We start from the raw sequence: 15000 nt of genomic DNA, 5'->3' as shown, positions 1-15000 counted from the left end.
AGCGCTTTAATTAAACGCCGCGCGCGGGCACGGGCGAGTTGAACTTGGGGGAGTTTCTTTGTACGGCGCGGCCTGTGGGATGGAAACCGTGGCGGTGAGACGGGTTTCCAAGCGTGACACCGAATTATTTCCCTTACACCACCCCCCCGATCCGCCGCTCCCCCCGCGCTCCCCGCCGCGCGGAGAACCGGAGCGCACCGTCTTTTCACCCCCCCCCCCCCCCCCTCCCCGCCCGCCCGCCCGCCCGCCTCAGACGCAGACACACAGACACATCCACGCGCGGTGCCGTAGCCGCGGCGTGCGCGCGCTTCCCAGGGGTTAACGGGTGCGTTTCGGACTCGCCGCGCGCGCGCGCCCCCGTGCTTTTCTACCTGACCCGGTGATCTATCATCCACCGTGGACCGCACGGATCAAAGCCTTGCACCTGGCCGCGCCGAAAAGGTCACATCCGGTAAGGCCGCGTGCGATCGGTGATTTAAACGTGATATAGATTCGGCGAATGTTCCCGCTGCGCACATCCCGTCTCTCCTCCCGGTTCGGAGGCCCTGCGCCCGGCTGTCTGCGTTTGGGACGGCGGTACGATCTAAACAGCCATAGTCATTATCATTATTATTATTATTATTATTATTTTTTAATTATTTTGATCTTCATTTAAATCGTGTTCACGCGCACGTTTGCGGCCGTTCGCGGGGAGTTTTAACTTGGTGCGTGAGGGAAGTTAGAGGCGAACTCGGGGTGAGGGTGTTATATCGTGAATAAATAAAACACACGATATTGATTTTCGTCGTTTGGCCACGATGAAATCGTCGCTCACTTTCATCGCTGCCACATCTGTTTATGAATTCGTAATCCAATGGGAATTATCCCCCCCCCCCCCCCAAAAAAAATGTTTACGTTTCCTTCTCAACATGAAATTAAAAGACCATAAACTAAAAGAATCACCGTCAACCCACGGGGTTCGCCGTACTTACTGTAAATCAGTGGTTCTCCAACCTGGATTCCCCCTAGGGGTCCTTAGGGAGGTCCCAGGGGTGCCCCGGCGAAAAATGATTCATATTTAAAGTTCACCATTATTAATTCACAAGACGTTAGTGCCGTTAGATGATGTCCTACAATACAACTAGTTATAAACAGGTGTAGAAGTACATTTAAAAAATCTTCTGAGATCCCAGGGACAAAATACCCTCAATATGAAAATGATTGAGAATCACTGTGGTAAATGACGTTTTCAAAGTGCAACAGAAACATGGGTCCTCACCAATACAAAAATCTGTGTATGATTTTGTGTGTGTGTGTGTGTGTGCGTGTGTGTGTGTGGGTTAGCCCAGAGGCATATTATTTGCAGAGCCAGAGTGAAACTTTGCCTCAAACCTGTCACATTTGTTACAGTTAAATGTCTTGGACGTCAACTGAGTCAAGATGTATAGTGTGTGTGTGTGTGTGTGTGTGTGTGTGTGTGTGTGTGTGTGTGTGTGTGTGTGTGCGCGCGCGCCTGCGTGTGTCAGTCCCAACTCAATGTTCCTCTCTCTCCATCTTCCCTCCAGGAGAACAGAGGGACTCACTGACAGACAGACAGGCAGGCAGACAGGCAGGCAGGCAGGCAGGCAGGCAGACGGACCGAATGAAGTCAAGCCTGGTGTTTCTGCGAGCCTTCTCCCTATTTTAATTTACTTTTCTTTTTTTTTCTTTCTTTTGTTTTGTTTTGTTTATTGTTTTTTTTTTTTGTTTTACTTTGCAAACTTTTTTTCCACCACCAAAGACGTCCTGCTATGCCGTCCAATAGTCCGTCTGCTGACGACCCCGAACAGACGCCGGAGAATGACACCTCCAATGACCTGGTGAGCGAGAGACATAGATCAATAGTAAGAGAGAGAGCGAGAGAGAGAGAGAGATTCATGATGTGCAGCCGTTCAGTGATTTCTCTCATTATGCATTCCTGTGTGTTATATCAAGTAGTACAACCACTTATTTTCCAACCATATCTACACCTGCCACCTGTAATGCTACTACCGTATAGTTACCAGTACCAGCACAACTGGCGATGCACCAGCGACCATGCTGGTACCTGATATCAGAGTGTTGGTGTCAGAGAATATCCCTAAAACACAAATCCCATGCCAGAAACCATAGATGTGACTTGATTTTCCGCCCTTGTGACACAGAAGCAGGTTAGATGTCTTGGATTGAAAAAAAATGTATGGGATAAATCAAATGAGAAGGAATATATGTCAAGCGTTAACCCCATGCAAGGGATTTGAGCCTGTAGGCGTTATTGGCTCTTTAAGTTTAGGAATCAGAAACAATATTGGTCATTAAAAAACTGGACAAACGCATCCCTGGTTACTAGCTCGTGATAATATTGCAAATGTTACCACGGAGGAATACCTCTGTCTCTGTCGCAATGTAGCTGAATGTTATTCTCCCTTGTAAGTCGCTTTGGATAAAAGCGTCTGCCAAATGACTAAATGTAAATACCTGTGGCTATTTAACAGTAGTGCTATGATTACTACTACTATTATTATGACTGCTACAGCTACCACTAAATGTACTATTAGTGCCGTTGCTGACATAACTCCCATGAGGTTAAAAATCCCGCAGTGACATTTGAGACAGAAAGTGATTTCCATCCAACAGACAACAGTATCGTTGCGTGAGCTCTTCGTTCTCGTTAAACCACGGGGAAGAGGGAGCACCCCGAAGGGGCGGGGCCTCGTAAAAGCCACTCAACGGGTTCATGACATCGACGTCCTGACAACACTGAAACTTGTGGTTTAGCAAGCCAAGCTGAAACACACTCTTGAGGTACAGATATAGGTTAGCGTACAGGAAAAGGCTGACTGTGTGTGTGAGTGTGTGTGTGTGTGTGTGTGTGTGTGTGTGTGTGTGTGTGTGTGTGTGTGTGTGTGCGCGTGCGTGTTCTATCAGTCTATGTATTTGACTAATTATTAAAGGAATAGTTATTTATTTACATTCAGCCGTGGCCCCGCTGCATTCCATAGTCACCTGCGCAGATGCAGGTAGCGTCTTTAGAAGCAGACACAGTATGGCCTTTCTGGAACCAATGCGTGCATGAAGGCACATGCACACACTGACATGCAAGCACATGTGCATGTGCACACAAGCACACACATCTGCGCTACACATCAGCTCATGTACATACTTGCAAACACAGAGGCACGCGCAAAGGCACACCAACTGACACAGCATCGCCGATGTGGAGACAGACATACACACGCACACACAGACACACACACACACACACACACATATACACATGAACACACGTGCACACAAAGTGAAAAAAGGTTTCCTTTCATTTGCGCCCCCAAAGCCTGGGGGCAGTCGTCATAAATTCTGGGTCTGAAACCCATTGTGCTGCTATATAAACCCCCCCTAACTTACTGACACAGTTACACACATACACACACACACACACACACACACACACACACACACACACACACACACACACACGTGCGCTTATACATGCTGGCTTCAAGCCAACAACAGCAGAGCTGTCTCCTATATGGCACTTTTTTCTCTGCAGGTTGTGTTCTACTTTTAAGATACTGAGCACTTCACATCCATTCCAAAAAATCAGCCACAGAATGCTTGTGGGGTTTTGTTTTTTTTTCAAATCAAAGTCACCTGGATTGGTTTGTTAAAAAAACAAATTCTAGAATTCCCAAATGCCCTATTATTGTATAAAAAAAAGCAGCTTGTGGGTAAATATAAATTCACGGCCGAGCGCTCTGTCCCACCGTGGACGGTTTTGTAGTGAGGCCGAACGACCCGGCCAGTAATCACTTAAGACAGAAAAAGAGGAAGCGGGTGAGCGGAGGCAGAGGAGAAGCGGGATACATGGTGATGGAGGTGAGACGGAAGGAGAGAGAGAGAGAGTGAGAGAGAGAGAGAGAGAGAGAGAGAGAGAGCGAGAAAGAGAGAGAGAAAGAGAGGTGGCGATGGCGATGGCGGAGAGGAGAACAGGGGAAAGCTGTCTGCCACCGCTGGGATCTTCCCCCTCGCCCGCCTCGTTTGCAGTCTGGTTGCCTAGAAACTACGGCGGCCCAAAATAACCTGCCAGGAGACAGAAATAGACGAAAGATATATGGGCAGATTGCCACATTAATGTGTGTGTGTGTGTGTGTGTGTGTGTTGTTTGCATTTACTTGCCTTTGTGTGCAGGTTTTTGAAGGTTGTATTTCTTGATTGTGTGTTTTCTACTTTAAACTCTGTTTCTCACAAGAAGATTGTTTGACAAGCTGGTAGACAGAGGTAATGTGGGCGTGTTTTTTTGTGTGTGTGTGTGTGTCGTGACATGGGCATATGGGTAACCCACCGGGCGGACAGGCAGAGTTCCATTTTGCCCTGGACTGATAGCCGTTTCCCAGGTTGCCCGACAGAGGGAAGTCACACCAGGAAGGTTTAGTCAGCGAACCCCCCCCCCCCCCCCCCCTCCCCTCCCACAGCACCATCACCTCCGTCCCCAAGAGCCGAGAGACAGTTGCTAAGCAGTTTTCCGCACCTTAGCAACTGCTCTCCGCCGTCACCGGCAACCAGCCGTGACCGAGCGGAGAAGGAGGGAGCTCGGAGAGAAAGCCGAGGAAGAGGGAACGACAGCAGGCAATGTCCAAAGAGCGGAGAGGAAGGTCGCTCTCTCTCAGGAACAGTGCAAACTTCGATCGTACTCGTCAGTTCTACTCAATCGCCGATCAAACATGAATCCCCATGTTGCTGGTGGGCCGACATTTCCACGGCAACGCTCCCATGTCTCGTTCTCTGGGAGCCTGGGAGAGGGCGCAGCATCAGTCCACTGAAACGCACTCTATGGGAAGAGAATAAAATGAATCGGCAATGCTTCACGTCCAGTTGAAGTCCAGAGACAAGTAGTGGAAGATTTTTGTTAGAATAGTATGAATATATATTGAGATACCGTGTTTCCAACGTCAGTGTCAGATGGCATTCCAGCCTGTCTGTACCAGTTTGATGAAAATTGTCTGGTCTCTGCGCTGTTCTGCCTCCCTGATTCCACCCGAGGCCCCCAACGTATCTGTCCTCTAATCTATAGGTGCAATGCAAGGTTTTTCTAAAGGACGATACAAGGGCGTTGGTATTTTAAAGTTGGAGGACACCATGCCACCTTTTGTTTTTCATACTTCACCGTACATACTGCTTGTTGCCCTGAAACCACTCATTAACCCGAGACCAGCGTGCCGATGGGTTTTCTGCTTCTCTAACGCCCGGCTGTGTGCGTTTTCCCTTCGTCAGAGCGAAGACGGAGCAGACCGGGACAGTCTGGAGGAGGGGACGCCGGCGAGCCCCCCCGCCCCCCACCGAGTGGGCCGGCCCGGCAGGAAACGCAAGCAGCTGCTTCCTGTGAGTACGGAGCTGCCTCGGGCCGACCGGGCCGCCGTCCACGCGCCCCGGTTTTTATCAACGCGGGGGGTGGGGGTGGTGGGGTGCGGTAGACGACTTCTCTCTGTGTGCTTTTTGTCAATAACAATGGCTAGCCGGCGAAATGCACATTTCACCGACAGTTTGACTCAAAACATCTACGCCGTCTACGTTCAGTCGGATGGAATTATTCATAGCAACGCACAGTCTGCTCCCATAACTCCACAGTCTGCTACCGCTGGAGGGGGTCAGAGGTTAAGCACCATAGTTTGCAGGCCATCAGGCGACGTTAATCACCCTCTCCCGCCCCCCGCCATGACAGGCTCGGAGGAATGGGGTTCAAACCCAACGCCGACTGTCTGATCCCCACCGCCAATAAATCTGTGGGTTGTGTATTTAAAATTCTACATCATTGCGTTAATCACCCCCTTAACCACATCTCGACCCGCCCTCTTGTTGGAATGTTTCTCTTTCCTTTCATCACGTCTCTCCATCCATTCCTCCCGCCTATCTCACACCGACTGCTTTCTCCCTTGTGTGTGTGTGTGTGTGTGTGTGTGTGTGTGTGAGTTTGCATGCTGAGCTGTTTACTCTATCGAAGACGGTCGATATAGCTGATCAAACAAGTCCAGTTTTATGAAATACAGAGTCAATTAAGGCTGTGTGTGTGTGTGTGTGTGTGTGTGTGTGTGTGTGTGTGTTTAGATGTGTTCTCCCCATACACACACATATTAGTTTGTTAGTTTGTATAAGTATTAAATAATTACATTAGAAGTATACAATCATAAAATATTTCGTTTTCAGCATGATGCGAAAGAAGGTTGATCATTGGGTGTAGATACGGTTTTAAACTTTAATTGAATCAAATGTATTTGATTTTTAAAAAATGATGCCTTTTCGATGGACATATATCTTGTTATTATCTATTTTGTTACAGTGTATAGTCTGATTGCCCTCGCTCTCTCTCTCTCTCTCTCTCTCTCTCGCTCTCCCACTTGCTCATTCTCTCCCTTTTACCCTATACCTCTCACACACACACACACACACACACACACACACACACACACACACATGCACGCACACACACACACACACACACTCTGGTGTGTATCCAGGAATTGAGCTATTGTGTGTGGTGCAGGGCGGAGCTGTCAGAATGTCACACTAACTATAGAGTACACAGAGAGAGAGAAAGAGAGTGGGCTGAGTGAGGAATGGAAAGAGTGCAGGGGGTGAGGGGTCCAAAAGGGCCTATGTTTCCCCTCTCCCGTGTGTCATCTCTCCCCTTATTTTGTGTCTTACACCTCCTTCACTCTCTAAGTGATCACTCATATGAGCAGAGCCCTCCGTAGCCACGGCGGTTCCGCTATATGAGCCCTCTTTCCCTAAACTTATTTGGGCTTCCCCTTTTCTCTCTCACTCTCTCACCCTACCTCTCGTTCCATTCTTTCTCTCTCTTTCTCTTCCCTCTGCCTTTCTCTGTCTTCTTTTCAAGCTCACGTGTGTTATCTATGTTTTTGCCTCCACACTGTGTCCAAGTGCATGGGTTGTGTCATGTACAGTACATGAGTCTCAATGATTATTTAGAGTCTATGTTGTACGATGTACTACTATAGTACAAAGTACTACTATAGTACTACTATAGTACATAGTAGTACTATTGTACTACTATAGTACTACTATAGTACACTATGTACTATAGTAGTACTATATTCTATAGTACTGCTATAGTACTATAGAACACTATGTACTATGTTGGCCCTGAAAGACAAGTGAGCAGTGTCAATTGGTGTTCCAGTTCACTTAAGTCGCCAGTATACTCAAAACAGAACTTTTCACGCAGAGCCAACAAGAAGGAAACAAAAAGATGCTGTATTTTGAGTTGTGAATACGCTTCACATGGATATATACAGTACGCATTTATATTGTAATACACAAATACGACCTACATTTGAGGCGAACAGTTAAAGCTGATATTATCAGTTAGTTGGACAGTCGAAGCTTTGGTTTGCTCAGGCTCTTTTTAGGAAAGGTTAATTTGTCTACATGCTCTCCAGAAAGGGCCGATCCGGTCATAACAATATGTCCTGCGGTGCTCAAACACCCTCTGATTGGGGCCAGATGGAGCAGGTACGGCAAGGAAGCGTTTTGCCAGCAGTCAGAGGATATGTGAGCTTGTTTGTTCCATCTCAGGACTGTGACTTTTTAGGGATCGAATTTCTGTCCAATTCCACGCTCAAATAGAGATCTATTGCCGAATCAAACCACGCCGATGATCAAACAGATACGCCAGAAATGTTTGTCGATTTTCTGCTTTTCGACACTTGTCATAACGGAGAATGTAATAACCGAGAAAAAAAATGGAATCGATGGTCTATATTATGTTCGAACGAGCCCAAACCAAGAGTTTTGAGTCCTCACCGAAGGGCCATCGAACTGACGGCGCGGTTTGAGTGCCGGTCGGTGTCAACAGGGGGTGGAGGATCTCAATTACATTCTCTGCCAATCTCGCCGTGGCCAAATGAAGGTGGAGCTGAGCATACAGTGCACCGTGCAGTTCACTGGAGTTTTCAGCTGTGGAGAGATTGTGAATGAGATTTCGCGGTTTAAGCGTGGTCCGCTTTACTGCTGCTGTGTTGCCGGGGGGCTCTGGTCCTTCCAACGAGCCTGGACACCCGGTTTTACAGGAAACTGACTGACTGTGGCCACCTTTTTTTGGTGGTGGGGGGGGGGATCTATCTCTCGGATTGTCTGTTGCTACTTGAGTACCTTTCTGATTCTGCTTCCTGGCTTCAGTGGCGGTGAGAGTACGTCAGATGCCTGTGATGGTTCTTGGATGGTCATCTTGCGTATACCCAAAGGGACACGCGTTACTTCCTGACCCAATTTGTCTGAGAGGGAACATCACTGGCGGAGCTGAAGCACTTGTTTCAATCCCATGTTCTCCTCGACTGCAAATGGCCACACACCAGCTTTAAAAAAAACCCCCGGAAAAACACATCCAAAACAGTTAGTTTAAGCGCAGGCCAAAGTTATAGCTTCGGGCCAAAATGAGCAACCACTCAAGGTCATAGTCTTTGGTGCAACAATGTGGTCAGAACCATTTCCCTTTGTGATCATATTTGGTTAAGGACACTACTGTACAAACACAGTATTGTAGATTAAGCTCCGTTCATGGACTTCATGGCTCTTAAAGCGCCGCCTCGTCCCCGCCGGTGACCCCGGCGCGGCCGCAGGTGACACAGCGTGGTGTCTCCTTTGAAGCAGCTCGGTTACTCGGGTACTTTCCACAGCTACAGCTCACTGAGAATCCGGCCCACGTGTTTTTAGCTTTGGCGAGCGAGAGAGGAAGTGTCGGTGGCGACACGGTGACAGAGCGAGAGCGAGACAGTTAATGTAACGATGAAGAGAAGCGTTTCCAGCGAGACGCTAGTGAACATGCGTGAGGTACTGTACCGCGCGCGTGCGTGTGCGTGATTGTGTGTGTGTGTGTGTGTGCGTGCGTGCGTGCGTGTGTGGATTCATCCCTCCATCATGGTCGGTTACTCCGCGAGCTCTCTTTCTACGCCATCGCTGCTTCACTTTCTTTGGTTCTCACCGATCCATCTCTCCCTCCCGCTAGCTTAACCCAACCACTTCCTTCGTGTCTCTTTGTCAGTCAGACGACCTGAAATTCGAACACACACGCACACACACTCACAGTGCAACACATACACGTCTAGCTTTCCCCTCCACAGCCATACAAAGCCACAGAAATGTTTAGAACTTGAATTACATTAATACTGTTTCCAGCCAAATCTGGTTTTATCTCCATTGGCAGATATCAGATATCTTTGCCTGCGCTGATGGGTGTGTGTGTGTGTGTGTGTGTGTGTGTGTGTGTGTGTGTGTGTGTGTGTGTGTGTGTGTGTGTGTGTGTGTGTGTGCCTGCATGCGTACTTGGGGGCGGGCGTGCGTGTGTGTGTGTGTTTGTGTGTGTGTGTGTACACTGGAAACTTGTGAAAGTAGTCCTGATGGCTATTTAACCGCCTATGTTGTGTTCTTTGCCTTTTTATTGAGCTTTTCACCTGCTCATTACGGCCTCTGCAGGCTCGTTAGCGCTCGCTAGCGCGGCCTCGCTGCTCAGACACTCGCACTGCCCACTCCGCTTAATGACGCGTCTATAAAATCTGTTAGCGACATTAAAGCTCCCCAAGAGCTGCTGCCTGATTAGCTTTCGGCGTCGTTAAAGCCTCCGCGCTGCGAGCCCACGTGAGCCAACGGGGAGTTCACAAGTCATGGCGGGGAGGGAGGGAGGGGTTCGAACCAACTCAAGAACCCAACAATCCCCCCACTGTAATTGCGGTCTTGCCCCGCGTCGGAGTTTGGTGGAAATGCTCCGCCTTGTTAAAAGGGTGCCGGAATAGATTATGGGCGAGTTTGGCATCTGTAGAGGTTTGTTTCACCGTATGGGGTGAGCGCTGTGAACTCCTGCATGTTCCTGTTCCTGTTTCCTCATTAATGGCGCAGCTTGTCACCTGTGGCCATCGGTCATATCTATAGCGCTCCCCACTTTCATTAGATGCAAGTGCTAGACGTGTGTGTGTGTGTGTGTGTGTGTGTGTGTGTGTGTGTGTGTGTGTGTGTGTGTGTGTGTGTGTGTGTGTGTGTGTGTCAATTGATCAATTGATATTGATTATATGTACAAGTGTACAAGACTATTCTCTTGCATTTGATTTAAATATTTATGCTCTACAGTCGGACCTATTTATTATTATTATTATTATTTATTTAATTTTAACTGTTGATTGCTTATTGTATTTATATATCGTAATTTAATATATATTCTCCTGCTACTGCTCCAGTTACTCTGTACGTTTCCCCATTGAGCCGCTGCAACACTTGAATTTCCTCCCCGGAGGATGAATAAAGAACTGTCTTATCTGATCTGATGTGATGTGACGTGATGTGATGTGATGTCATCTGATGTCATCTGATGTCATCTGATGTGATCTCATCTCATCTCATCTGATGTGATGTGATGTGATGTGATTTGATGTGATGTGATGTGATGTGATGTGACGTGACGTGATGTGATCTCATCTCATCTCATCTCATCTCATCTCATGTAGACAGCCCCTCTCGACGTTCCTACTTATCATTGCACTAACAAGGGTAGACTCAAGCAGGTGTGTGTCACTGTGTATTGGACTGTATGTTCATCAATTTATATTCATAATTATGGATTGTATGTGTGCGTGTGTGTGTGTGTGTGTGTGTGTGTGTGTGTGTATGTGTGTGTGTGTGTGTGTGTGTGTGTGTGTGTGTGTGTGTGTGTGTGTGTGTGTGTGTACCAGAGCGTGCGTGCTGCTGCCTGTCTGCTCCCCCACATGAGTAATGTGTTCAGAGAAAGCAGGGCCGTGATTATTAGTGTGTTCAAGTCCTCAGATAAGCGTTTGCAGCTGCTTTCCTATTCTCTCCCATTTTACCTGGACTGTGTCCTGCCTTTCTCTCTCTCTCTCTCCTAGGAGACGGCAAACTCAGACCCCTGCACCAACGCACCGCCGACCCCACCTGAGGAGTCAGACCCCTCCCCCTCTTTGCGCAGGAAGCGTGGCAGACGGAAACTAGTGCACCCTGAGAAGCGTGAGTGTGTGGACGTACGCACACACACATACATACACACACACACACACATACATACATCGCAACATCAAACGCACATTAGCCACAAAGGAAATAAAGATTCCGATTTTTTTTTCCTCCTTTCAATGTCACCAGTGTACCCTCAGCAGGTGGTTTCAAAGGCAAAAACATGTTTTTTGACATCCAATTAGATTATTGAATGATTATTATAAATAATGCAGTACCTTGCGCAGCTAGTTCTGTCAAGACAGACAACTCAATGGCGCCACACGCTTCCACGTCCTTATGGGTCGGCGTATTTGAGCAGCCAACCCCTCCTGCCCTATCTGCTTTGCTGCGTTGCTGCGCTCCCTCCACCTCCCCTGCATCCACCTGTTGTGCTCTACTCTTCTATCCAATGGGGGGGGTTCAAACTCATCACTCCTCACTAAGTATTCCCATGTTTGCTGTACACCTCGCCAGGAGTGATGAGCAGCGGAGCCCAGATGCCAAAGTGGTGCAAAATAAATAAAGATCATTTTCAAGTAAAATAGTCGTCTCTGAGGATTACAATGACAATGTCACGACAATTTCATACCACTGACGAGGAATGATCACATTATTTGGGCAGTGGGCAGCCATAGTCCTGAGCTGCGGGACAAACTGTCAAATCTAGATTTCCATTTATCAGCCAGTGCTAATTTACACCGATAAACTGCAGGAGCAAGTGTGAATAGTGTCAAAACATGGCCGAAAACACTTTTAAAGTATACTTGCTTTAGTTACTTTCGTTACTATCTTTCATGCGCGGCCTCCCAACTAGCGCCGCTGAATGTCACACTTACAAGTGGTCCATTTCCTGTAACCCAGTTTTCCTCCTCCCTGTTTCAGACGAGCCAGACGACACAACCTGCGACTCCCCTAAAGAGGTGAGACCATTGTTCCGTTTACTGCCCAGAACCCCCCCCCCCCCCCCCCCCAATTCTGTGACTCCCTTTACGTCATGGAAACGGCAGAAGGGGGTGGGGATGGGCGGGGGTGGGGTTGGGGGGGTGCAGCAGTATTTTCCACAGACGGATTTAGCTAGAGCTAACGATGATATAGTAACCATACTACTGCCGCTGCTATGTGTTGTGTGTGTGTGTGCATGTTAACGTCTGTCTTTTGTGCGTATGCGTGGATGCATATGCCGGCGCCTGTGTCTACGCTCGCGTGTGTACGAATACGTATGTGGGTTCACATACATGCATACATGTGTGCACGCACACGTTTGTGCGTGTGTTCACGGGGCTTCTTGGTGCATATGTGTGTATGTGCGTGTGTGTGTGGGTATGTACATCCGTGTGTGTGTGTGTGTGTGCGTGTGTGTGTGTGCGCGCGCGCGTGTGTGTGTGCGTGTGTGTGTGTGTGTGTGTGTGTGGCCCACAGGGAGAGGGGGGCAGGCTGAGGAGGAGGCCCGTTCCCAGGGTGACGTTCCAGGCAGGCGACCCCTACTACATCAGCAGAAGACAGAGAGACGAGTGGCTCAGTCGCTGGAAGATCGAGGTGGGAGAGAGAGGGAGAGAGAGAGAGAGAAAGAGAGAGAGAGAGAGAGAGAGAGAGAGAGCGAGAGAGAGAATTAAATGTATGGGTGTGTATGTGAAAGACAGAGAGCGGGAGAGATAGAGAGAGGACATTACAGAGTTGATACCGTTTTAGTGTGGGCTCACATGTGCGTGTGTGTACGTGTCTGTGTGTGTTTGTGCAGATGCTAATATGTACATGTGAGTAGAAGAAAAAAGTGAGGGTGTGTCTTGTACTTAACTCAATCTCACTCCTGCTTGGACTGTTTTATTGCTCATCAGGGATGCGCCGTTGGCGGTAATGGCATTGGATCCCAGACTGATTTAGGTATTAGAGATCTGATACAAAGAGTTAAATCAAAGACTTTTTGGACACATTTAAGCATGTTAGGCTCCTCCACTGTACGATAATTGAATAAATGTCCATCCCCACGTTATAATAAGCTCAAATGAACTAAGTCTCTGCTGGTGAGAATCAGTATCAGAATCAGATTGGATCAGCGCACTCACCCTGTTCAGTAATCACCAGGATTGTGTTTTGACTGACACACCAGACCTCCCAACAGCGAGGAACATTCACCGTCTTTCTTCCCTTTTGAATGGAAGTTGACATTGAAGCATTTTTGAACGTTAAAAATAATCCTGATTCAACAGAGATCCAGAGATTTCAAAAGGATTGCGCAAAAAAGTGCTAATAACAATTATTAAAAAAACTTTTTTTTTTTTTAAATGATATATAATTATATTATTGTGTTTTATGTGTAATTAATTGGTAATAAGAATTTAATCGATAATATTTCAAATTTTCAATTAACTGAACAATTTACAAAACATACTGTGGAGTCACAGCATCTCCCAGACCCTGTTCTGTGTTCTAGCCGAGAACGCATAAATGAGTACAGATCCAACATGGCGGTGCCCTCCTGCAGTTTGTTTTACTGTTGCCTTTCCCATTTCCAGACCTTTTGCTCTCTTTCCAGACCATTTTTCAGCCCACTCCACTGAGTTGACTTGTTTCGCGTGCGACAGACGAAATGGAGTGCAAATTTTTTTTTCTTGTTAAAGTAGCCTCCACGCCTACATATTTTTATGCATATATTTATGCTGCAAGAATGGCTGTTTCTCAAATGTTACAACAAATTTGGGATTAAGGAATATAACATGCATTATTTATTCTGTATATCATAAGCTATATTTAGCTTTTATGTTATCAATTAATCAACAATTGTTTGTTACGGTTAACAACTATCGATTAAGGAAATACCTTGAAATTTGCATCTCTTCACACACTCCGCCCGTTGTGTCAAAATGACTGGAAACATGATACCACTACTCATGCAATTGGGAACAGCAGCAATTATATGTAATTTGCTTACTCCTCTGCTATTTCCAGGAAAACAGGCTGATTGGGGAGAAGAAAACCCACTTGAAAAAAATAATGACGCAATTGATTCTACTCAAAATATTTTCGTTTTTCCCTGTCGCCTATTAGGCGATTATAAATTTGGACACACAGTGAAGGAGATCTAAACAACACGTGGCTGAAATATCGCGATATTCGATATACTGGCCCAAGCCTACTTGCATGCAGGCTCGCCAAAGTTCTTAAGTTTTAAGTTTATGGGTATTTTCATTTTCGTATTTTTATCTCACATATTTGATTATGTTGAGATGGGATGGGTTAAAAAAAACTAACTCCAGTGGCTGCTTTTCTCACTCACACGACGAACCACGTGTGAAAAAATAAAAAATACAAAAAACTGTCGATGGCCCCGATAATTTCCAGATCTGAAGAGGAAGCGCTGCTTGTGTACACTGCTTATGTAAAGTGTATGTGTGTGTGTGTTTGTGTGTGTGTGTGTGTTCATGTGAAAGATACCAAGATTTATGAAAGATGGAGAGAGAGAGAGAAAGAGAGAGAAAGAGAGAGAGACAGAGAGAGAGAGTTAAAGACAGAGAGAGAGCGTGTGTAGAGCAGAGTGGAGCAGTGAGTGTTTCCTGTTCGGGGTTTCTTCTCACCAACTGTGTGTGTGTGTGTGTGTGTGTGTGTGTGTGTGTGTGTGTGTTACATATGGGACTCTCGCACCCTTTCACTTTCAACCACTTCCTACTCATGATAAAGGCCCACTGGGTCTGGTTCCTGCACGTACACGTGCCTTTATGTGTGTGTGTGTGTGTGTGCCTGTGTGTGCGTGTGTGTTTTACTATACTTGTGAGGACCTGTCTCCAAATTGACTATTTCTTTAGTTTAGAGGTGCACCAGGAACAATGGTCCTCACTTACCAGGTGTATTTACTCGGGCCTCACTTTGTTACCAATATAAAAATGTGTGTGAGCGTGTGTTAACTGTGGCCACGGTAAGAGACAAATGGTCGGTCATGAATGTCTATGTAAGTGTGCAAGTGGAACTAGAGAAAGCAAGAAAGAGAAAAATGCAAAG

General features: G+C 46.9%; 1 protein-coding gene across 8 annotated transcripts in view; it reads left to right on the top strand.

Moving 5' to 3' along the window:
• dnmt3aa (DNA (cytosine-5-)-methyltransferase 3 alpha a) overlaps window positions 1-15000 on the top strand; it is a 37805-nt gene that overhangs the window by 263 nt on the left and 22542 nt on the right. For 7 of the 8 annotated variants that reach the window (XM_079996790.1, XM_079996788.1, XM_079996793.1 and 4 more), the window contains exons 2-6: window positions 1545-1838; window positions 5269-5376; window positions 10902-11019; window positions 11890-11927; window positions 12427-12543. In XM_079996790.1, the coding sequence (XP_079852916.1) occupies window positions 1770-1838; window positions 5269-5376; window positions 10902-11019; window positions 11890-11927; window positions 12427-12543 (450 nt within the window). In that variant the 5' untranslated portion in view covers window positions 1545-1769. The remainder of the gene's footprint in view (window positions 1-1544; window positions 1839-5268; window positions 5377-10901; window positions 11020-11889; window positions 11928-12426; window positions 12544-15000) is intronic. The other variant, XM_079996794.1, reaches the window with a different exon arrangement.

The sequence above is a fragment of the Zeus faber genome, assembly GCF_960531495.2.
Source record: "Zeus faber genome assembly, chromosome: 2".
NCBI classification, from domain to species: domain Eukaryota; kingdom Metazoa; phylum Chordata; class Actinopteri; order Zeiformes; family Zeidae; genus Zeus; species Zeus faber.
This window is presented reverse-complemented; position numbering and strand designations above follow the sequence as displayed.